This window comes from Epinephelus lanceolatus, chromosome 18 (genome assembly GCF_041903045.1).
Source record: "Epinephelus lanceolatus isolate andai-2023 chromosome 18, ASM4190304v1, whole genome shotgun sequence".
NCBI classification, from domain to species: Eukaryota; Metazoa; Chordata; class Actinopteri; order Perciformes; family Serranidae; genus Epinephelus; species Epinephelus lanceolatus.
In genome coordinates, this window is record NC_135751.1 from 25,192,783 (window position 1) to 25,216,809 (window position 24,027).

The following is a 24,027-nucleotide window of genomic DNA, read 5'->3' on the forward strand; positions in this document are numbered from 1 at the left end:
AAAGCATAAAAATTTGAGAAAAAAGTAAGATTTCAAGGAAAAATCATAAAATTTCAGAAAAAATCAAAATATATATAAAAAAAATCCTTAAATTTTGAGACAAAAATCAGAGAAAAAAGAGTGTGTGTGTGTGTGTGTATATATATATATATATATATAGTATAAATATTTCACAAAAGATTTGTGAATCCGCTACCCAGTCAAAATGACCCCGCAACCCACTTTTGGGTCCCGACCCACCAGTTGAGAACCACTGCTCTATGACAGTAAACTGAATATCTTTAGATAGTATGATGTTGTTGTTGCTGACTAACATCTGTGTCATGTTGAAGTAATGATTGATTGATCAATTGCCAACTATTAAATTATTCCCTAACTAATATGATAATTGAATAACCAAACAGAGTAATTTAAAAAAGACAAAGTCAAAATTCTCTTTGTAGACAAAACAAGACATTTGAGGCTTACAAGACAAGACATCAAGACATCAAGACATCTTGGGCTTTGGGAAACACTGATCAACATTTTTCACCCTTTTCTGATATTTTATACACCAAACAACTAAATGAGTTATCAAGAAGCTAAACAGTAGATTAAGTGACAATGAAAACAGTCCTACTTATTAGGTGCAGCCATATTAAAGGTATGAAAAGGTTGCATCGTGTGACAAGTGATTTATGGGGAAAAAAAACCTATGATGTCTGGAAGCCAGCTTTTAATTTACAGGCCTTAAATAATGCAGATAAATTTAGCAAGCCTTTAATTTGAGAAGTTCTATATTTCAATCCTAATCATAGGTTTGGCTTGTGTTAAAATCTTGCATTTCTACCATTTAAATCAGTCCCTCCAGAAAAACACACAATTTTTCCACATTTTCCCGCTCACCGGAAGTCGTTGCGCATGCGACGTCATTTGAAACGTCATCAGACGCGTCATCACATCACGCTAATGGCATTGCAGTATGGAGAAACACTCTCACCTGCCGACAAAAATAACCGCAAAAGACCCTGTGTTTACAGAAAATGTAGCTTACATGTTGTTTTACAGTCACATTGTCTGGTTTGATAGCTACAATATTCACTCAGGATTTTATTGCAACATTATTGGAGTCCATGTTTTGAAACTAATTAAATAAAAGTAAAGAAGACAACTGCAACTTTTGCAGCTGTTTTTGAAATATGCAGTATGGTTATTATAGCAAGTGATTACATGACTTTTTTTTTGGAGGCAGTAGTTTAAAAAAATCCCATTTGTTTTTCTCCTGACTTGCAATTTTTGTCATTAGCCACAGTTTCCCGTTAAAAAAAAATCACTTAAAATTGCGCTGCCTTTTTTTTTTTTTTTTTTTTTTTTTGGTGGCAAAATTGGCCTAAAATTCAAGGGTTTTTTTGCTGTGAGATCCTGGAGGGACTGATTTAATGTCATTTAAAGTCTTGTCTTTTTATGCAGTGCAACATTTTTTTCCCTTGGGTTTAAATTTTTTTTAAACACATTAATCCTCACTTTTGAGAACAGGCAATATTCTGAGGCAGTTGTCTGTATTTTGACCGTGTTTTTATTTTTTGTTGGAGCATTGTGCTGGAATAGATACTATGATTGGAATTCATGTGTAACCTCATCATTTCTGCTTCACTTCTCTTTGCAATATCCACACATTTACACACACACACACACACACACACACACACACACACATACATGCTCTTTGATACACACATTAGAGATGTACAGCAGTGATAAAGCTTTGTGATTTGCATCCCAGTTGGAAAGTTGTACAGCGGTTCTTTACACGCTGTAGTTCAGCATTGAGCTGTCCCACCTCTTGAAAGACAGACTGACTGCGCTCATCTCTGCACTGAAAGCAGGCATGTGTGTGTGCTGTGTATGGACTCACACAGACCCTTTTCATATTTTATGTATGATGGTGGAAGTGGGTCAGTGGGGACTCTGGCTGGAGTGTTTTTTCCTTCACAAGTGATAGCTGCACTGTGACAGTAGGAAGCAGCAGCAGCAGATGACTCATGTAAAAATTGTACCATAGATAAGAGGTAGAAAACAAATAAAGTCAACCTCCCATCCTGACATGTGACCAGAAACACAGGTGTTTCAAACTATTTTAACATAACTCTGAGAGAGCGTATAAAATCCAGTTGGTGCTTTCACATGCAAGTCACACTACAAGACAAGGTTCAGGGATTCCAGTCAGACAGGCGTTGTTTACGCTGCTTCTGTCACAGTTGTTCTGACATCTGGTCTGGGTGTATTTCAGCACATGCATCACTGGTCAAGTGCCAAGCAAATGACAGCAGCTGGAGTCTGCCTGTACCGCTGTTACTTCTGTATGAGGGTTAAACCCACGACAACCAGACGCGTCACGTCAATAGAAACCGAGGGGGCACGTGCCCCCTCAGATTTGAGGGATGATTTTTTTTTTTTTTTTCCAACCAATTTTATTTTACTTACTTTACCTTACTTATTATTTTACCATCTAGCTATGATCAGTGGTCATATTGAGTGAAATGTATTCTAAATAATCTCCTTCATCTCAGGCCCATTTAGTGGCCGTAACTTGCATAAAATGCATAAATGGTAATTTACGCATTATTTATTAGGATTTAGGGGAGAATTCCTGTTAGTAGTGATCACACACGGCAACAGAGCAACCATCTTGATAATAAACGATCTTTGGCTGATCATGTCACCGCTCACAGCTTTCCCATTGGATTTTAGCCACCCGGGTCTCCCATTGGACAGCCGATCTTTCCGGCTTGACATCTAGGCTTCCGGGTAAGCTATAAACACACCGATGGGATCAATGTAAAGGCTGAAGTGTCCTGCTTTCATTTAAAAAAAGAATTACGTCGCTCTTATTTTCCGTTCCGGAAGTAAATGCGAAAGAGTGCGCACGTTTGTGTGTATTAACGTTAGTGTGTAGCCAAATATTTTATGCAATACAATAAGCTTAGCTATGTTTGCAATATTTTTCTAGCTGCTAGGGTTTGTTTGAGAAAAACTCCTCTTCTCCTTACACAAAATAGTTTACATGGCAAGGTGTAGATGCGTTAAGTGTGTGTGTGTGTGTGTGTCTGGACGGGGGGGTCGGCTTTGAGTTTGGGCCCTATCCAACCTCAAGGCGTTGTGCAGCAGGGGCCCAAAAATAGTGATTTGAGGGCATCCCCCAAAAAAATTCATGTGCGCGCATAGCGCACAAACCCAATCCACTGTGCCCCCTCACATTTTGGGGTTGCATGACGCCCCTGACGACAACACAGACATTTCTATAACTATTACTGAAACTGTTGCTGCTACGATGAAAAGATCCCTGACAAATGTTAAAAACCAGACATGTCTCCTTGCATGCATCAAGATTTTGTTGAGTTATTTTTGACGTCAGCGGCATTTCTGTTTCTGTATCAGCCAGGCTCATGTTCATTTGTGTGACAGCATTTGTTTGTTGGAAATGCTACATGTCCAGCCTCTGCTGCTGATCACTTGAGCCAGGGAGCTGTTTAGAGTGGTCTCTGTGGCAACTATGGCAACATGAAACGGCACACTATAGTGCTATAGTGTGGGGCAGAAGGAAAGTGGTTTCTGTGGGAGGGGAAGTGAGGGTGGGCTGGAACAATCCTAATCGCAGTGCCAAATCCTGCCCACCCAGAGATAGTTGGACGGAATAACGTAGGCTCTTCACTCATCCCAGACTCCAAGTTCCTGGCCTCTGTTAAAAATAGGCCTCAGCACCTCAAGGGAAAAGACTTTCTATAACCGTCTGTGGAAACGGGAATTTGGTTTTTCTCTCACAGCTTAATTTTAGGGAAAAATTAGCGCAGTATAATTTCAGTAAACACAGATTGGTCCCGCTGTGTAGTAGGGAGGAGCTTTAGATAAACTGTTGGGAATGGGTGACAAAGTACTCTCTACTTCAGCCAAATTACAGCATCCCAAGTCTCTAAAATTATTTGTTTTTGGCAGATTTAGTCTCACTCTGCTTGTGCTTGCACTACTCCCATATCACATTCTGTGCTGTGCATCAGAGACGAGGAAGAAAAACTAGTTAAGTTAAGATTGGATCACGGAACCAATAAAACAAATTTTATTTTATGAGATGGCAGTTACAGACTCATTAGAAGAAAATGTCATAAATGTGATTAAAGATTGAATGTCTGACTTCGGGCTGTTTTACATTTGGAAGCATAATATTTTGTTGCATTAATCTTTTGATCTGTTACACAGTAGGACAAGAATCTGAACTAACGAATGTTTTTCAGTAATTTTAATTGGCAGTTTTTGCTCCGAGAGTTTCATTGGGAACAATGCGCCCCCTTGCCTTGTAAACCCTTTTTTTCTGTTTTCTTCTGCTGTGAGGGTACAGGCTTTCTGGCAAGCATTTGACAAGGCTTTTGTAACCGCACTTGTGGTTTTGAAGTTGAGATTACAACCCACGTGGTTTCCATAATCTGTGTGTGTGTGTGTGTGTGTGTGTGTGTGTGTGACTTTCAACCCTGAGCTACAGATTAGGTCCCATTATAAGATCAGTTTCTATACTTTTCTGTTATTAGCAGAAAGATGATCTTGTTTCTTTTTCAGTTCAAATGAAGTATCAAATGGAGTTGTTGTTTTTTTTTGCATCAGACAAAACAACAACACAAAACAATTTGCAGACATTACCTCGGGACAGTTATCCTTTTTCTGACCTCTTATTCACCAAAAATGTATGACTAATATCTAGAAAGTAAAATGTAGATGAATTGATTAAGAAAATACTTGTTAGTTGTAAGGATGTCCTGATAAAGTTTTTTGGCCCCCGATCGCAGTTACTGCATATTGAATATCTGCCGATACCGACTCCCGTTCCAGTACTTCTGTTTTCCAACATTATACAGCTGCACAGTGCACACCTCAAGAACTTTTAAGTTATTAAAATCCAATGTACAGTACAGGCCAAAAGTTTGGACACACCTTCTCATTCAATGCGTTTTCTTTATTTTCATGACTATTTACATTGTAGATTCTCACTGAAGGCATTAAAACTATGAATGAACACATGTGGAGTTATGTACTTAACAAAAAAAGGTGAAATAACTGAAAACATGTTTTATATTCTAGTTTCTTCAAAATAGCCACCCTTTGCTCTGATTACTGCTTTGCACACTCTTGGCATTCTCTCCATGAGCTTCAAGAGGTAGTCACCTGAAATGGTTTTCCAACAGTCTTGAAGGAGTTCCCAGAGGTGTTTAGCACTTGTTGGCCCCTTTGCCTTCACTCTGCGGTCCAGCTCACCCCAAACCATCTCGATTGGGTTCAGGTCCGGTGACTGTGGAGGCCAGGTCATCTGCCGCAGCACTCCATCACTCTCCTTCTTGGTCAAATAGCCCTTACACAGCCTGGAGGTGTGTTTGGGGTCATTGTCCTGTTGAAAAATAAATGATCGTCCAACTAAACGCAAACCGGATGGGATGGCATGTCGCTGCAGGATGCTGTGGTAGCCATGCTGGTTCAGTGTGCCTTCAATTTTGAATAAATCCCCAACAGTGTCACCAGCAAAACACCCCCACACCATCACACCTCCTCCTCCATGCTTCACAGTGGGAACCAGGCATGTGGAATCCATCCGTTCACCTTTTCTGCGTCTCACAAAGACACGGCGGTTGGAACCAAAGATCTCAAATTTGGACTCATCAGACCAAAGCACAGATTTCCACTGGTCTAATGTCCATTCCTTGTGTTTCTTGGCCCAAACAAATCTCTTCTGCTTGTTGCCTCTCCTTAGCAGTGGTTTCCTAGCAGCTATTTGACCATGAAGGCCTGATTCGCGCAGTCTCCTCTTAACAGTTGTTCTAGAGATGTGTCTGCTGCTAGAACTCTGTGTGGCATTCATCTGGTCTCTGATCTGAGCTGCTGTTAACTTGCCATTTCTGAGGCTGGTGACTCGGATGAACTTATCCTCAGAAGCAGAGGTGACTCTTGGTCTTCCTTTCCTGGGTCGGTCCTCATGTGTGCCAGTTTCGTTGTAGCGCTTGATGGTTTTTGCGACTCCACTTGGGGACACATTTAAAGTTTTTGCAATTTTCCGGACTGACTGACCTTCATTTCTTAAAGTAATGATGGCCACTCGTTTTTCTTTAGTTAGCTGATTGGTTCTTGCCATAATATGAATTTTAACAGTTGTCCAATAGGGCTGTCGGCTGTGTATTAACCTGACTTCTGCACAACACAACTGATGGTCCCAACCCCATTGATAAAGCAAGAAGTTCCACTAATTAACCCTGATAAGGCACACCTGTGAAGTGGAAACCATTTCAGGTGACTACCTCTTGAAGCTCATGGAGAGAATGCCAAGAGTGTGCAAAGCAGTAATCAGAGCAAAGGGTGGCTATTTTGAAGAAACTAGAATATAAAACATGTTTTCAGTTATTTCACCTTTTTTTGTTAAGTACATAACTCCACATGTGTTCATTCATAGTTTTGATGCCTTCAGTGAGAATCTACAATGTAAATAGTCATGAAAATAAAGAAAACGCATTGAATGAGAAGGTGTGTCCAAACTTTTGGCCTGTACTGTATATAGCCTACATGTATATACAAATACATTGAGAAAAAAATCCCTGCATCAAAGCTGTACCTTGATGTTTCTTTCTTTGTTTCTTGATATATTTATTTATTTTTTAAAAGCTAACAAAGTATAAAATGGCCTTGTTGCTGTCTCGAGGGAATTTCTGCGGGCTTGAAACTGTTCTCCAGTGTTTGTTGATTCAGTGCAGCCCGTGTCGGAGTTAACCTGCCTGAATTAGCTGTTTTCCGTTGAGTGTCTATTTTCGGTGTCTGTTAGGGGTGTGCCATATCGCCTTGTTCACGATAATACTGGTATAATCTTTAATATGGTATGAAAAATTCCTATTGTGATACTCGCGATATTTTGACTTGTTGACATATTGACGTCATACTGTTACCCATGGCAACAACAAGCATGGCTGAAAGCGAAATTATTACAGACTCCGCGGTGGTTCCAAAAAGAGGAGCAGCTTTAGTAGTGTGGAATGAACTGTGGCGTCCTGAATGTTTTATGAACAGCCCCAGACTTCTCAGACTCTTTTAGTGACTTACCGCTCAGAGGGAACCCATTCAGCGGCCCCTCTGGCAGCAGCTTAGCGTCTCTCTCTCTCTCCTCTCTCGCCGTGCGCACACAGGAGTCGGTGTTGTCAAGTGATTTTGTCATAAAACTTTGGTAATGTAAACCTACGTGATGCTCACAGCTTGACAAAAAACTACATATATGTGAATGTGTGATAGTTGTGGTATCATAACGGCCTGTCACAGGTTACAGTGTGATGATTAGAGGAGAAATGGCAGAGCATAAAGGTCCAGGTGGAAAAAAAACAACTCAATCATTTAGGATTTTGCTAAAAGACGGAAATCAACTGTTGATTTATATATATATATATAGTTCCCAGGGGACATTTATTGTATTTGGGAGCTGTTTAAATGTGTAATTTGTGGCAGATTTTATTTTGTTGAACTATTAATGTTGTATACAGAATCTGAATCTCACTCTGAGTTACTGTTGTTGTTCACAAACTGAAGAAATGAGAGATAATTTTTGTTCAATTTTTACTGAATATTTGAAGGCAAGCTGTAAAACTATATTATTTATTTTGTTGCAATTCTATTTTCTTAAATTAATAATGAATTATTTTTTTTAAACTTATTTTTCATATCGTCAAGAATATTGTTATTGCCAAAATACCCTGAAATATTGTGACATTATTTCAGGGCCATATTGCCCACCCCTATTGTCTGTACATGTTTTGCACAGATTAGGCTACATAAACATTGTGGCATGTGGCGTTGTGGTTAGTGTGGTTGTCGTAAGCTCAGCACCGCTGCCTGTCTCCCTCTCGCAGGGTGCAGCATAGATGACAGCAGATTGCTTGAGACTTTCACACTGAGCTGAAATTAAATGAGTCCTCATAACTTTAGTAAATAACACAAGTAAACAGTTTGCATTTTGCTGTCATTTATGACGTGGTGTTTTGCCGCAGGTGGGACTCAGCCCCTGCTCTACACTCAGTAGAGACAGACAGCGAAGACTTGACAAGCGTGAAACCTTTGCGAGTAAAATGTCTGTGACAGCAGACGTAAAACAAAAGATTGGGCTCTGTATAGCTCAACATAGCCGATTTACGATCACTTAAAAGATGCCTTGATCGGCCCGGATACAAATACTTTAGATCGGATAGGGACTTCCTTTGTTGCAGACCTTAAAGTCATGCTCCAGACGTCTTTCTGGTAATGCGTATTTGCTCCAGATAACCAAACAGAAATGTTTCTTTAAATCCAGATGTCGTTGGTTTCGTTCAAATCTTTCGTTCAAACCACACCTGCTGCTGTAAAGCACCAGATCATCGTCCTTGCATGTAGACTTGATGTCTCATTGTATCCACTCTGCATGCTTTGTGACGGGACTGGGAGCTCACTTTTTTGCATACACTATGCAAAGCAGCCAGAAGGTGGGTGGGTGGCATGTCCCTTTTAGTGGCAGCAAACCAAACATGGTCCTGGAGGTGTAGACTCACCAGAAGTTCAGTTGCTAAAGTTACTTTTTCTTTGTCATGGAGGGATTTGTCTTGTAGGGCTCTCTGGTTGGATCTGAAAGAAATAATAGCGAGCCGGTTTTGCCTGTGTCACTTTGGCAGCTGCTGTGAACCCCGCACTGCTGTAAAACGTGGAGTCTTTTTGTTGTCTCCAGGGTACGATATCCTGATGAGCCGGTAAAGGGCAGACGTTGAAGTAATGGCACTTCCACCCCACGGGCAGGTACTTTCTCGTTCGTCATGTTGCATTTTCACTTGGATGAATGGCTGAGATCCAGAGCAGACCATCCTGAGGCTGTCTGATAAATCTGATCTCATTCCCATTGTGCATGTGCACCTTGAAGTAATGTCAGTTTTTCTTCGTATTCTAATACAAAGGGGATTTAATACCTGTTTGTAGAGCACTCAGCTTATTTTCATTATTGATCAATCTGCCTAGTATTTTATTGAGTAAGAGTTTGGTTTATAAAATGTCAGAAAAAGGTGAAAAATCCCCATCATTATTTCACAAAGCCCAATTTAAAAATGCTTGTTTTGTCTGACAAGCAGTTATTCAGTTTACTATCACAGAAGACTAAGAAAGGAAACTGATGTCATTGATTAATTACCTGATAACTGTACAGCTTTCTATTTAACAGGTAGTTTGTTTGAAGTGCACCTGGATCTCAATACTGAGTCATGTATCATAATCATGTTGTATGTTCTGCATTACCCTGTGATTCCCACCAACCTCGAACCCAATCCTGCACGCACATGTCGCTGTGAATAATAATATGTGCTAAATAGCAAAACATGAGCTACAGAAAATGTAGAGTCCCGTCTGATCTGCTCTGTGTAGTTGTGTGTTGTAAGAAAGCTGGCTGTGCCCACTGAGTGTGGGAAGAGTATCAAAGCTTTAGTGTTATGCAAGGAGAGATTCCAGGAAGCTGAATGTCAGGATTGAAGTGTCTTCTTCCTCCATACTGTATGTCTGTCTCTTCATTTGCGTCTTCTTCACTCACTCCTGAAAGCACAGCGTCCGTCTCTATTTTTATCGCTGATGTGGGCCGTGGGAGCCGCCTGGGAGAGAGAGCGGCACACCGATCAATTTGGATACCTAGAACAACTAAAACGAGCTTGCGAACTAATTAAACATTGTTTGCAGCTTCTGATGAGGAAGGCTGGGATCTGAGCAGTGGCTTAGTGCTAAACATTGTTTTAGTTTGTTTAAGGAGGATGTGATCTCCAGCCCCGCAGGGAGATGCACACTCTAATTTTGTATGTATATGGCTGTATTTGTAAAGGCGGTTGTGCTGTTCAAATAGAGTTCTCTGTGACTCGCTTCATGAGTTGCCAGGTAGAGGATAAGATTACATTAATGATTGTGCCTGTCTGCAGGCAACACAGACAGACAAGTGTCTTTTCTTTCTCACACACACCCTGCACTGCCCTGCCCTGCCCTGAACAGGGCCTCAATGCCCCAGGCGCTCAGTCAGTAATATTACAGGAACCATTATGTTTTGATAAGCTGCGTTGCATGTGTTTGTTTGTGCGCACCTGAGGACATACCACAGTGAAGTTGCTTTAGGCTCAGGGTATAAACTGTACGAACTTTAGAAGTTCTGCAGCTGTATATTGCAGCCAACCCAGTCACCATAATAAATGTTTGCATTGTATTTTTGGATACCACAGATACATAACATTTGTACACTATTATGTAGCAGATATGTTGAAACTGAAGGTTTTGACAACCTGTGGTTAACTTGTGGTTATGTTTAGATACAAAAATCACTCATTTATGGTAGGAAAAGATCATATTTTGGCTTTAAATACCTGCTTTGGTGGCACAGACCTGCTGGAAGCTTAGCAATGACTGAGTAAAAAACACCCGCAACAATTATTTTTTCATTGTCAGTTAATTTGATTACTTGATTTTCTCAATTAACAAATTAGTGGTTTGGTGTAAAATGTCAGAAAATGAACAAATAAATGTCAATCAGTGTTTCCCAAAGCCCAACATGACATCCTTATATGGCTTGTCTTGTCCACAACCCAATGATATTCAGCTTATTGTCATAGTGGAGCAAAGAAACCAGAAAATATTCACGTTTAAGAAGCTGGAATCAGGGTATTTTTTACTTTTTTTTACTCAAAAATGTACTCAAACCGAATGATTGATTATCAGATTAGTTGCCACACATTCATTTATTTGTGGCAGCCCACCCTGATTAAAACATCTACCGCCACGTTTTGATTTTCTATTTTTGGACCACTCATTAGGAGCGCTCTTGGAATATGTATACCGCTCGGCTATTTGTTACTTCACACTCTCACAGTGCAGAGCATACTCTGGGCACAGAGGGAGCAGTAGAACGTCAGACGCAGTGTAAATAAAACTTAACTGTTTATTATGCTGGCTCTAAAAGTTTGATTTTAAAGCTCTGATCAGATCGAGTGAACAATTATCCACCCCGTGATTTAAAACTTCACAAACTGCTGCTGGGTAAAAGAAGAACTCATGAAGAGCTCCGCCAATGCTGCGTTCCTAAACATGCAAAAACCTCAAAATTTAGAGACTGACACACAAGGACACACAGGCAAGAGAAACATGGAGATGCAGCTCAGCTCATTGACATTCACCATCGCCTCCACCTCACGATGACCTCAGGTTAGCTCATATATGTAGTCAGAGCTACAAGTCACTTTAAAAAACATTGATATAACATGTATGAAATGTACAAATAAAACAAATCTGTGGTTTGCAGAAAAGTGCAGTGCCAGCATTTCCTCCTTGCAGCTGTGAGATTTATTGATATAGTTATGAAGTGTTCATTTGGTCATTTTGTCCACTCAAATGAATATTACTGTCTGTAAAGTTTGAAACACTGCTATTTTCCAAGATTTGAATTTCAAATTTGAATCAGACAAGCAGTGACGCAGATGTGATGGAAAGCTGATTGTTGTGTGGATATCCCGCCCACCTGTGTTAAGGCACACCCTGCCTGGGTGTGTTTCCTCCCCGGTCCCCAAGTTCTCTGCCTCAGGGAGCCACAGTGACTGTGCGTCACCTCTCTGCTCAGCTGTCCTTGCATGGCCTTGTGTTATTACTGGCAGTGTGTTGCCGTCCCTCGAGATACATGATCTACGGTGTGATTCAAATACGGTTGTAACAGTTATTTGAAGCTTAATGTTAAGTAGTATGAGTTACTTGCTCCTGCAGGTAGTGCTAATGTCAGTGCTGTTTCATACCAGGTCACTTTAAAAATGATTTAGTGAGCTTGGTAGTGCCATAGCCATAGTACGGTACCATTTGCATTCCTTCTGGGAGAGATTTTTTTCATAGGTATGTGACTTTGAAACCCCAGGAGAGGGGTGTGTCACACACAGATACTCAGATTAATCTTTCCTCTCAAAGATTTATTTTTGGGTGGACAACAGACATCAGAAGAGGATTTTGTTAAACAGATACGATGACGATAGTCTGCTTGTGTTGGGGGAAAAAAAGAAGCAGTGTTTGTTTACACACATGTAAACAAGGTGGTCCTAAACATCTACGCACTGTCATTCCTCTTGGCGCATGCTTAAGACGCTAGCTCAGGTCCATTTCAGACCAACGGGATACAGAGGGAGAGGTGCTGCCCGGATCATGTGCTCAGAGAAAAGCCAGTCGGAGCAGGAGGCAGAGCGAAGACGAAAGCGCATAATTGGCTCTCGGTGTGTAATCTTCAGGGTTTAGAGGCAGAGGGAGGGACAGACATGCACTGCATGCACACACTGCTGATAGTGCTCAGATTCCTGTTGGTGTGCGAGACTCTGCCTTGATATACTCACTGTTGCTGTGCGACAGCCACTGACAGGGACTCTGTGTTTGTGCCTTAAACCAAATAGCTCACAGGGAAAGTGCTTCTTTTTCAAGCGTCTCACAGGTTTATTTTCTGTCCTCCAATGACTGATAAAGTGCTTCGCTCCTCCTTTTCATCCACCCACCCTTCCATATCTGTGGAGTAATTCTGCCTGACCTAGTTGAGCCACATGCTGAGGAGCGTACACAGTCTGCACAGTTTGTGTTATTATAGCTGATCACACAACTTTGTGAGCTGTAAGTAAGATAAAAGAATTTCTATCAAATAAGAGATTGAATTTATGTTGCCTGTAAAGTGTTACGCTGTTCGCGCTGTTTGTTTGTTTGCACTACCAGAAAAGGGGTTATAGAAATAGTTTTTATAATGGTTCCACTGAATTTCGCAACTCCTGCCCTGTCTCCTGTTAGTCATGTCTGAATGTTGGCCTTGACTCTGCCTGCCTCTTCTGCCAGGTGGGTGTGGCCCTGTGAGTCACAGCTGCACAACGAATGGCAAAGTCAAAATTTACAACACTCGTGGTGTGTTTCCACTTACGGTTGGCTTTGGATTGCAGTAAGTGCGGTAGAGTATTTCTCTCAGCCTACTTGCATACTTTGGGATGTTTATCAGGCTCGTTGTTCCAATTGGACTTTCAGAAACACACTGTGCCTATTCTTTTGTCTTGTTTTCTCCCTCCCGTGTGAGTGAGTCACTTCCTGTTAGGCCAGCTGCCAGTTTCAGGGAACAACAGCATCACAGCGCTCTAAATGGACTGTCTGTTCCCGTGTTTTATTTGTTTTTGCTTGAAAAGAAAGCCTCTCTGAAGATGACACACACATCAGGAAGAGTGCAGGATATCCCTGCGCTGTATTGATTTGAGGTCGGAGTCGCTTGAGGCCTGTTTGCTATCTCCAAATTAATTTCCGTGCTGCAGACATTAGAAACATCCCTCCATGTGATTAACTGTCATGCAATACCTCCTTTCATGAAACCTCTTTTTTTCTCTTCTCTTTTTCCCCCATTTTCTAACTTTCACACTCTTTCTGCTCCACCCTTCCCTCCCGCTGCTCTCAGCTCCAGCTACTCCTCAGCAGCGTTGGATTTTGAGAAGGAGCACCAGATTGCTGCCGTGTACGAGTCGCCCAGGATGTCACGGCGGAGCCTGCGTCTGCAGACCGGTGCTGGTCACTATGGCAACGAGAGCCAGGCTGATTACTCCCAGAACTACAGCAACAGCAGCAGCAGCTACACCAGCACCAGGAGAGAGACACGGTGAGGCTAGCAACGGTTACATATTTCGATATCATTGATAAAACTACAAACTACAAGATATAATTTTAAAGAAATAGTTTGACATTTAAATGTGTCAGCTATTGTGGTGTGGAGGGTCTTGGTAGGATCAGAGGTGGGGGCACTGAAGTAAAATGTATACTGACAATGTGAGATGCAATATCGAGCTCAGATTGGCACCAAAACATCAGGCCTGACCCTACATGAACCTGCACAGTTCAAGCTCAAACCTGAGTCATGGCAGCAGTTTTGGGCCCGAGTCTGGTTTAAAAAAAAAAAAAAAAAAAGGAATATAAGGAATATGACTTGCAACAACCACAGTGAAATGTGGGGTACACTGACTTCTGAGGACTGCTTTTAAGTATTGTAAGGAGAACTGTGCGTCCAGTGTGGGTTAAGTGTACTGAGTGTTGACATTTTTACAGTTGAGTTAGTCATGTCACAATACCAGAAATTTAGTAGTTGATACCTATACCAGTGAAATTCAGCTATTCTTGATGCCCAAATCAATACCACAATAAAAAACTAAATCAAAACAATAAATCTGATGGGCTTGAACGAACACTCCTTTTATTGTAAACATTCAAATGTAATTTTATTTAAATTTTATTTTATTGAAGAAAAATGAATACCGTCACAATTTCAGAATTTTGGCATCAACTTTGAACCAATGTATCGATTCCTGTGACATCAAGTGCTCAAGGTCCTAAGTGTGGGTTGTGGGACAGACTCTACAGCACATATCTTTCTCATGATCTCAACATGCCTCTGTCATACTTGTATTTAAAAAAAAATAACTCATAGGTTTCTGTCTTCTGTCTCCCAGGACACTGCGCAGCAAAAAGCAACAGTCCAGTCCCACGCCCCTGTCTTTATCCTTGAGCCAAGCTGCCACACCGAGGAAAACCCTCTCCTTCTCAGCCGTTAATACCCCAATTCACAGCAGCATCATTCAGGAAAGCAACACAGCGTCCGATGCCTCTCAGCTCAACTCCATCCTGGACCAGTCCCAACTGAGACAACGCACCATCACCACAACCACAACCACCACGTCTACTGCTGTGGATGGACACTGGGGTCAGTTGTTGAAAATGTGGACTGCATCGCAAATGACCCATTATGCTTTTGCAAAATTCAGAAATTATTTGAGCAGACGATATGGAGGTATACAGTAAATTACACCATCCAGCAGTTTAAAGTTTGTAAGATTAGCTCTACAGCAGCCAGCTGCAACATTAAAATGCACATTACATGCTATACAGCATCAATGATAATAATCCCATAGCATAATATACATATATGTAACACTGTCAAAGCCCATTTTGGCTACAAAGAGGGTACTTTTCTACTCAAATTGTACTTAAAACATACCTAAATTTTTCCAATACCACTTGCAAACTTGTACTGAAGATTATGAATGCTACTATGAATAGCTACAGATAAAGTAATAGCATAATTGCTTAGTAATGACTTTATGAATTTAACCGTTTCCCTGTGTTTTTGACTTAATGATTTTTTTTTCGGTATGCATGTTGTTCACTCTCAGGGAGGAGCTTCAGCAGAGACCACAGTTCATCAAGTGTCAACGGCGATGCCAGCGCATCGAAGTCCCACACCTCACTCGCCAATGGTTACATCTGCAAAGACTGCTCTTTTCACGCTCAGAAGACGGACTGCTCTATTACACGTTCTTCAGCATCATTATCATCATCATCTCAGGCTGCAGAAGCTTCCTCTGACGCCCTCTCCTTCTCCTCCACCTCATCACCTTTCACAAGTATATACACAAGAGACAGGAGTCGAAGGAGCAAGACAGGTGAGAAGCTGTTGACCGAAATGACATATTTGAAACGCAGATTGCTGCTGCTCACATTTGTCCTCCTAAATATTGAAGTTATAGGAGCTGGAGGGTGAAATCGCCAGAATGTTGCGACAATGAGAATATAATTTGGAAGTGGTGTCTCTCTCCAGGTGTCCTGGTGTCTATGTCTAACACGTGTATGCGCTACAGCAAACGAGCCCTGGCCCCCATAGTGTCCTTAGTCACCCTGCTCTTCAACAATGTGCTCTGGCTGGGTTCAAGGGCCAAGAGCCCTCCGGGAAAAGGTACACAACAAGAGACGTTCTTTGCTCTTCATCCATCACCCATCATTCTCTGTTTTTCTTCTTCTGTCTTTTGCGGAGGGAATTTTTCCTGAGGTGCTCAGCTCAGTGATCTTAAGGAAAAACTGGCAGACTTTACGTGTATTTCTTTTCTGCAGCTTATTCGAAATCTCCACTTTCTGTTTGAGCAGATTTCTTACCATCATTCGCACAGATCCCTCGTTTTTCTCACATTTACGTCCCCTAAATGTCCGACCTTGACTATACTGACTTGCATCTGTGCAAAGTTTGTCACATTTTTCTTCTGGAGGTACGATGTCTGTGCGCTTCCCCAGGAGAGCAAGATTAGGTACATCACCTATATGAAAGAAATTCATTGTCTTAATACAGGTAACACGTATCGAAAGGGGAACAAACTTTAACACAAAACAGCCAAAGAAACCTGCAACCTTTAGCGCAGAGCAGACTTGTCAGTACAGAGAGCGAGAGTTCGCATAAGCATAGTGAAAGTTTTGCCAGCAAACATGGTAGAGTGTGCAGTTTTTGGATGCAAACTGAACCCTGGAGCTGAAAATCTACTGCTAGCAGCAGAGGCGGGCGAAGACAGATTCAGAGTTTCTCAGTGAGGGAGAAAAAGTGGATGTGCTTCTAGCCGCCTTTCAGAGTTTTTCTTTTTTACTTTGTAGGTGTGAATACGATCGATTTTTACATACTTGAAGTGTGTGGACTAAAGCTGGAGTAGGCAGTTTGATTTTGGAGTCATTGGGCAAAAATCCCGTAATAAACTTTGAGCATATTGTAATTCAAGTGGTCTGAGAGAAAACTAGTCAACTGCACCTTGTATTGGCTCTGTTTTCAGGCTTTAGAAAATTTAGGCTGTGACGGGAGACTTTGGTCAGTCAGTCATTTCAGAGAGAGGGCGTTCCTGTTGGCTGTTCTACAAATGCAAATGCAGTTTCTTCGTCCCTTCAGATGGTGAAAGCCTGATTCAATGGTGAAGAGTCCTGCAGAGAAAGTTGCTTTTCAAGCATTGGCAACAGCTGCCTACACTGCAAAGCAACCCAAAAAACAGAGACTTATCAGAAAGAGAGTCTAAAAGAGAGTCTGACAATAAACAAAACAAGCAAATATCAGTGAAGTGCTTTAAAGAGAGAAAATGTTGCTTAAAGTTTAGCCCTCTGCTAACCACGGGAAAAAGGCTAATGTTAATGCTCTCCCCTTGCACAGCACCTGTGCAAGGGGAGAGCGGGCAGCAGCTCCGGAGACGGACTCCCTGCCAGTGACTGCAACACCCCAAATCCAGCCAGATGCTGGAAGATTTGCTCTGGCTGAATTTGAGCTGCTACAGCCATAAACTAAAGGTCGGTTGCTGGACCTGCTGCCCACTTCCTCTCAGGGATGCAGTCCACAGTGGCGGAGAGTGAGGCTGAGGGACCGTTGGGTGGCTAGTTAGATAATTATTTATTAATCATCTGTGGTCTGATAAACAGAGAGAGGGGGGAGGGCTCTACAGGGTTGTAAGAGTAAATAAATCAATGTATGGTTTACACTGGGTTACTGTCTGAAGCGTGTGTCTGTGCACACGGTTGTCTGGTGGGAGGAGCTTAGGACAGATTTCTGCCTACGCCAGCTTTAATGTTTCTGCCTGAGTCGTGATCTATATCTATTTCTCACGAAACCTTCTTACCTTCCTCTTATCAGGCTTCTCATAGCTTCCTGTCATATGTCTCTCAGGGCATCCTCAGGGGATTTTTCTATCATCCACCTCACTTCCCCCTCATCCTATCACCCATTTTTTGTATTACTTTCTGTCGTTAGCCAGCCTACGACTGTGCCTTTTGACTAACAGTGATTGTACATGGCTGGCGGTTGTGTCACCAGGTGTCCTTGCATCATTCTCGGACTCGATGAGACAAGCGGTGTCCTCCAGTTTGTCCCAACTGTGGCTGTTTAAGCAGACCACTCTCCACAGGATGATGGGCTACAGGGCTAATGGCTATGAAGGACAAGGTACCAGCCGAACTACAAAGGGCAAAGGTCAAGGGTCCGAACCCCTGACTTCCTCTGCTGCTCTTCTGTTAATAAACTCTCTTGTCACCATTTCTCTCCTTCCTAAGCTCTTACTTTTTTATCGAAGGAATAAGAAGCCTCATGTTGGCATAAAAATGTAGTTGAATTGACTTTGAAGGATCTGTCTCATCTCTGTTTCTTCCTCAGTCCATCCAGCGTTCATTTTCACACTTCCAATTTCTATCTCTGAAGGAGGAAGTATACTAGAAACAAAATTAAACCTGTACATCCCCGAAAACACCATTTCCTAAATTCGGACAAACTATCACATGATGAGTTGTACCAAAGAGACACCGTTACTCCTACCTCTTGAAAAAATCTGCAGTTTTCATGTTTCAAATTGTGCAAGGTTAGTTTTATTTCTAGTGTCCTCCTGACTTAAGCTGGTTCTCTCACAGCTGCAGAAGAATTCATCAACTCTCATTTCTTTATTCTCATTTCCAGCAGTTGTCACAGTGTCTCCTCTTAAACTGTTTTCACCTCCGTCCTCATTTTTCTCACGATGACATCGAGCTCCTCCGCTGTCACATTGGTGACATGCACATTTACTCTTCTTCGTCCGTCGTTCACTTCGTCACAATTTTCTCACGCGCCATGTTTTTTGTTATGTAAATAATCATGTTGTTTGTATGTTACAGCTCACTCAAGTTTCTGTGGAAGCATGAACGTGAAGGATCTGGTGACTGAAGATGCTTCACATCTTAATCTCAATGGTTCCCTGTGTAAGCAGACACACAAAACACACATTTTCTCTTTCTCTCTACACGCAGTACGTTCTCTTGTGGAAGCCGTGATTGACAGAGTTAATTATATGCATGACCTATTTTAGGACCAGGGAGCAGAGGTTGTGTGAACTGCTCTAACCAGTCAGCAGCCTGTTGACCGTTGTGACCTGCAGACACTTGTCTTTCAGTCAAGTTAGTCCTCCAGATCTGTTTCAAGCAACCATTTTAAAACCAAAATTTTAAAATAAATTAACTTCAGGTTAACAGCCCACTTAGTTCAACAACTTAGTTTAGTTCTTAATTTGCACTTAAAGTATAAAAACACATAACAGAGATTAAAGCTGTAGTTTTTTTAAACTGTCACTACATTGACACGGCAATAACTGAGACAGATAATTTGTGAAATCGTAATATTTGCCCTCTGATGGCATTACCGTACGTGAATGAAAACAACCAGTTAGAGGCAGGGAGTCTTTAACGCAGCTGTCAGTAGCCCTTTTTGTTTTTAGATTGCACTAAAGGCCTGCGACAAAGTCCCTTCTTGATGCCACCTTTGCATTTTTACACAGAACCAAACAATGGCGGCATCATGCTGCTCGAGTGTGTGATTTATTTATTTTTTTTCGACAGCAGTTTACAAAGCAAAACATAAAATATGAAAAGCAGTATTTTCTCTTGCTGTTGACTGGTCTTTTGTATGATACCGCCACAAAATCAGGTCTTAAAGGGATAGTGTATCCAAAAATGAAAATTCAGCCATTATCTACTCACCCTCATGCCGATGGAGGCTCAGGTGAAGTTTTAGAGTCCTCACAACACTTGCGGAGATCCCAGGGGAGAGGGGGTAGCAACACAACTCCACCTAATGCAGGCTGACAGCGCCCCAGATTCATTTGAAATTCAATTGAAACCACAAGATATCTCCATACTGCTCGTCCGTAGTGATCCAAGTGAGGCTAAAAACAGAGTTTAAATGACGTTTTTCCAAACAACTTTCTATGTCGGGGCTTCAGGACACTTGGATCACTACGGACGAGCAGTATGGAGATATTTTGTGGTTTCAGTTATGTGTTTTTGGACGTTTGAATCTGGGGCGCCATAAGCCTCCATTAGGTGGAGTTGTGTTGCTACCTCCTCTCGCCTTGCATCTCCGTAAGTGATGTGAGGACTATAAAACTTCATCTGAGCCTCCCTCGGCATATGGGTGAGTAGATAATGGCTGAATTTTCATTTCTGGGTGCACTATCCCTTAAGGGTCTTGCAAATTTCACCCACTTCGCCCAGAATTTAATGAACACATTTTTCTGAGGACAGAGAGAAAAAGTAATCTTTTCCATAACATAAATATCACTTACAATATCTGTCCACTCCTGTAATGTGGGGTGCTCAGGAAGCAACCAGCGCATTGTGTGGGCTTTCTTGCAAGCAGATATCAAAATACCAAACATATATTTGTCTGAACACTTTGCCTTAAAATCCATGCATCCTAAAAATAATGTAGAAAATTGCAAAGGAAGATCAGTGTTAAGTATCTTTTTTAGTGGTCTATGAATTTCTGTCCAGAAAGGTGTGATCATGGACACTCCCAGAATACATGCCAGTGATTGGCTTCCTGAAACCCACACTGTCTCCAGCACTCGGCGTCCCCTCCAGCGAAATGTGCTTTCTGTGGAGTGTGTGATTTTAGACAGCATCGCGGCATTGCAGAAGCAAAAAAGAGATGAGGGTTGTGACATTTTGCACAACGGCATTTGCCTTTAGTGTGACATATAACATATGTGTCAACGGCACTTTATAAACAATAACAACGCCATAACATGCTAACATGGTTCTCACAGTGTTTTCATTTGTTAACATTTGGAGGTGTAAGCTGTTTTTCAGAACAAATTATGCTTTTAAGAAGTGATGGGCACAAAATCGGCCATCTCCAAAAGTGTTGGGGTCATGTCCCCAGCGACCGCAGTGTAAATGACACCTATGTTTTTAGCTGTTAGTGTTGTCATCACACACATGTGCATCATACATGCAAGTGGCTCTCTTGTGTTTTTTTATTATTTACATTTGTTTTTGGGTGTTTTCACACTTGGTCCTTTTCAGCCCTCTTAAAGGGACTCAGAGCAGTGACTCAACATTTTTTGCACATATGTGAACACTCCAGGAGAGCTCAGACTCCTCTGAATGTGGTCTGAGTTCGGTTCACTGTGGTTCACTTAACATGTGCCTAGGCAACATGTGAAAACACCCTCAGTGTTTCTGATTCATTTTCTATTTTAATTTCTGTTGCGGTCATTATTCCCAGAATTGCATCATGCTGTTTTTTTTGTATTTGCTTGTCAGCCATCCTAATGTCATTCATCCAAACATGCTTTGCTTTTGTGTTTTCTGTTTGCCTGCCATCCATCATTTTGGCGCACACAGGCGATGACTGTAAAGGGAAGCAGCACTCAGAGACACACACCGTCCTTCTTACACAGTCCTCCAGGCCCCGACGCCTGGCGGGGGCACTGTGGAGCGTCCTAGCTCACACAGGTTAACCAGCCCTTCACTTATGTTCATGACAGCCTGTAAATATACTGTTACAAGGATATGTTCAGTGCTGATGAGTCTATAAGTCAGCCAGTCGTGCTGCAATTAAGTTTTCCTTCTTTCACTTTTTCCTCTAGGCCACTGTCTCCTCCAGCCAGGTTACTGTGTGGTGAGAGCAGGCAAAGCGCTGGGATCTGGGGTTGGGACAGTGGTGCAGAGGCTGCTCTCACTGTTCTGGATGCTCCTGGCAGCTCCAGGTTGGTGCCGCTTTTTTTATCCTCATCACTGATGTGTCTATTCTGCTTCTGCTTTTGGCAGCACGGTCAGATTGTGCTCTCATCCTCGGTCCATATGTGTTTTGTTTTTTGTTTTTTTACATATTCAATCTGCCCAGTGAAGGCAGGCAGGGGATTTCTGTGGTTTCTCGCGGCAGGATGGTACCAGCTGGTGTCTCTCATGTCTCTCCTCAACGTCTTCTTTCTGACACGGTAAGAGCTCTTGCCCCATTATCTCTCTGAACCTTCAGGTGTTGCAAAACACAGGAGAGAGAATCTGACATTTTTATCAGCTACGTTGTTTTAAAAATATTGGCGCAGCTGTATTTTGTATCAAACGGCTGTGTAAGGGGTCACTTGTAGTGATCAGCCAGAAGAGTTACAGCTAGAGTTGGAATGATTTCTGTTTTGCCAGTTTGGTCTGGTGTACAAGTTTAAACCAGTTTGTATCTGTGCAACCCGACTGAACCCATATTTGTTATTATGACACATTCAGGCAAATTATAAAGTAGCTTACTATTCCTTCTTTTCAGACTTTCTAGAAGGAAGTAGCAACAATCATTTAAAAAACTTTGGGTTTTAGTATTTAGTATGATGAATGAAGTAAAGATGATGTCTATCTACTAAAGATCCTGCTGGCAGCAAGTAAAAAAGACAAATACAAAATACAGGTATGTACCATATATGACACCAGTCTGGAATTTCTCAATTATGGGATCAATAAAGGTGTATCTTATCTTATCTTATTTTAAATGAGGAAAATTTGTCTTATGTCCTCGTGAACATCTCGTAAACGTCTTTTTTCCTCTGTACTGCTTTTCTTTTTTCTTATTCTTGTCTTTTCTTCCAGAATGTAAAGTGTTCATAAATTAAAATTAAAATTATTATTATTATTATTAAATTATAATTAAATTATAATTAAAATTAAAAGTATTAAAAAATATATATCGTATACTAAAAAATCGATACATGGCGTCCATGTATCGATAAAATATTGAGTAGTTTTGAATCATGAAGGTTTTTGTCTTTCTGAATTGGCACCATGTTCCCCTGTCAGCTGTGTTTTTACCTGACCAGTGTTTGACTCTGTGTTTCAGATGCCTTCCCAAACTTTGGAAGCTGCTGCTGCTCCTTTTGCCCCTGTTGCTCCTCCTTGGTGAGTTCATAAGAAGTGCGCTCTTCCTTTATCACCAGTGTAACCCATTTAGTGAGCACACACTGAGAAACATCAGTCTATAGAGGCAGTAGATGTCCTAACCAGCACGCCTCCCCAGAGTATGCTGCAAATCCAGCATAGGATTCAGGTCAGACTTTCTGGGCTCCTCATGAGTTACTGCACTCTGTGGTTCAGACTACGCACCAAAAGACTTTTTTTTTTTTTTTTCTGGTTACTTGGTGAACCACGTCTTCTTTTACATACTTGTCCCTTTAATCCTAGATTTTATTTTACTTTAAATCATTTTCAAGGGAGATAAAATTGTGGTTGAACTTTCACCATCTGTTGTCTTTATGCAGCTTTATGGTTGTGGGGTCCGTCCACTGCTGCCCTGCTCGCCTACCTCCCAGCCATAAACCTAACCGAGTGGCGTCCTGCATCCCCCCTCACCCTCCTGTCTAACTTGGTGCCAGCTTCTGCTCCAGCTCCTGCCTCAGTTCCCATCCCTGCACCAGAGACTCCAGTGGAGGTGACCCCAGCCACCCCAGTCTCACAGGCACCAGTAAGATACAGAGATGAAACACTGAAGAGCTTTTGCACACAGACACTGTATTTTAGAGATAAACAATGCCAGGGCTAGGCAATGTGGCCTATGAATTATATCATGATATTTGTAGGCTATATGGGAATACACAGTTTTATGTATTTTGAAATCTCCTTTATACTGTAGACTACTAAAATATTACACTACCAAATAAACTACTGTTACAGTTAAGTTACATAAGGTAGCTACTGTTATAATAAAGTTAAATAAACTTCTTGTGCAATAAAGTTAAATAAAGTATTGTTATGATCAAGTTGAATAAAGACTTGTTAAAATAAAGTTGAATAGTGTTATAATAAAGTTAAATAAAGTATTGTTATAATTAAGTTAAATAAAGTGCTGTTATAATTAAGTTAAATAAAGTGCTGTTATAATAAAGTTAAATAAAGTATTGTTATAATTAAGTTAATAAAGTAGTGTTATAAAGTTAAATAAAGTGCTGTTTTAATAAAGTTAAATAAACTTCTTGTGCAATAAAGTTAAATAAAGTACTGTTTTAATAAATAAAGTATTGTTATAAAAAAGTTAAATAAAGTACTGTTAATAAATAAAGTACTGTTATAATAAAGTTAAATAAAGTACTGTTTTAATAAATAAAGTATTGTTATAAAAAAGTTAAATAAAGTACTGTTTTAATAAATAAAGTATTGTTATAAAAAAGTTAAATAAAGTACTGTTAATAAATAAAGTACTGTTATAATAAAGTTAAATAAAGTACTGTTTTAATAAATAAAGTATTGTTATAAAAAAAGTTAAATAAAGTACTGTTAATAAATAAAGTACTGTTATAATAAAGTTAAAGTATTGTTATAATGAAATAAATCAAAGTGGAACCACAGGTGCTTTTATTCTGAAGGACTTGTCTT

The 24,027-nt window shown here is 40.9% G+C and overlaps 1 protein-coding gene across 8 annotated transcripts in view; it reads left to right on the plus strand.

The window, feature by feature from the left end:
* Positions 1-24,027, plus strand: part of sun1b (Sad1 and UNC84 domain containing 1b) — a 45,231-nt gene that overhangs the window by 15,287 nt on the left and 5,917 nt on the right. For 4 of the 8 annotated variants that reach the window (XM_033645280.2, XM_033645274.2, XM_078161704.1 and 1 more), the window contains 11 exons: positions 13,487-13,684; positions 14,529-14,779; positions 15,249-15,518; positions 15,674-15,808; positions 17,687-17,815; positions 18,514-18,597; positions 21,019-21,129; positions 21,264-21,383; positions 21,521-21,614; positions 22,499-22,557; positions 22,917-23,119. In XM_033645280.2, coding sequence (XP_033501171.2) covers positions 13,560-13,684; positions 14,529-14,779; positions 15,249-15,518; positions 15,674-15,808; positions 17,687-17,815; positions 18,514-18,597; positions 21,019-21,129; positions 21,264-21,383; positions 21,521-21,614; positions 22,499-22,557; positions 22,917-23,119 — 1,581 coding nt within the window. In that variant the 5' untranslated portion in view covers positions 13,487-13,559. The remainder of the gene's footprint in view (positions 1-13,486; positions 13,685-14,528; positions 14,780-15,248; positions 15,519-15,673; positions 15,809-17,686; positions 17,816-18,513; positions 18,598-21,018; positions 21,130-21,263; positions 21,384-21,520; positions 21,615-22,498; positions 22,558-22,916; positions 23,120-24,027) is intronic. The other 4 variants (XM_078161705.1, XM_033645283.2, XM_033645277.2 and 1 more) reach the window with 3 other exon arrangements.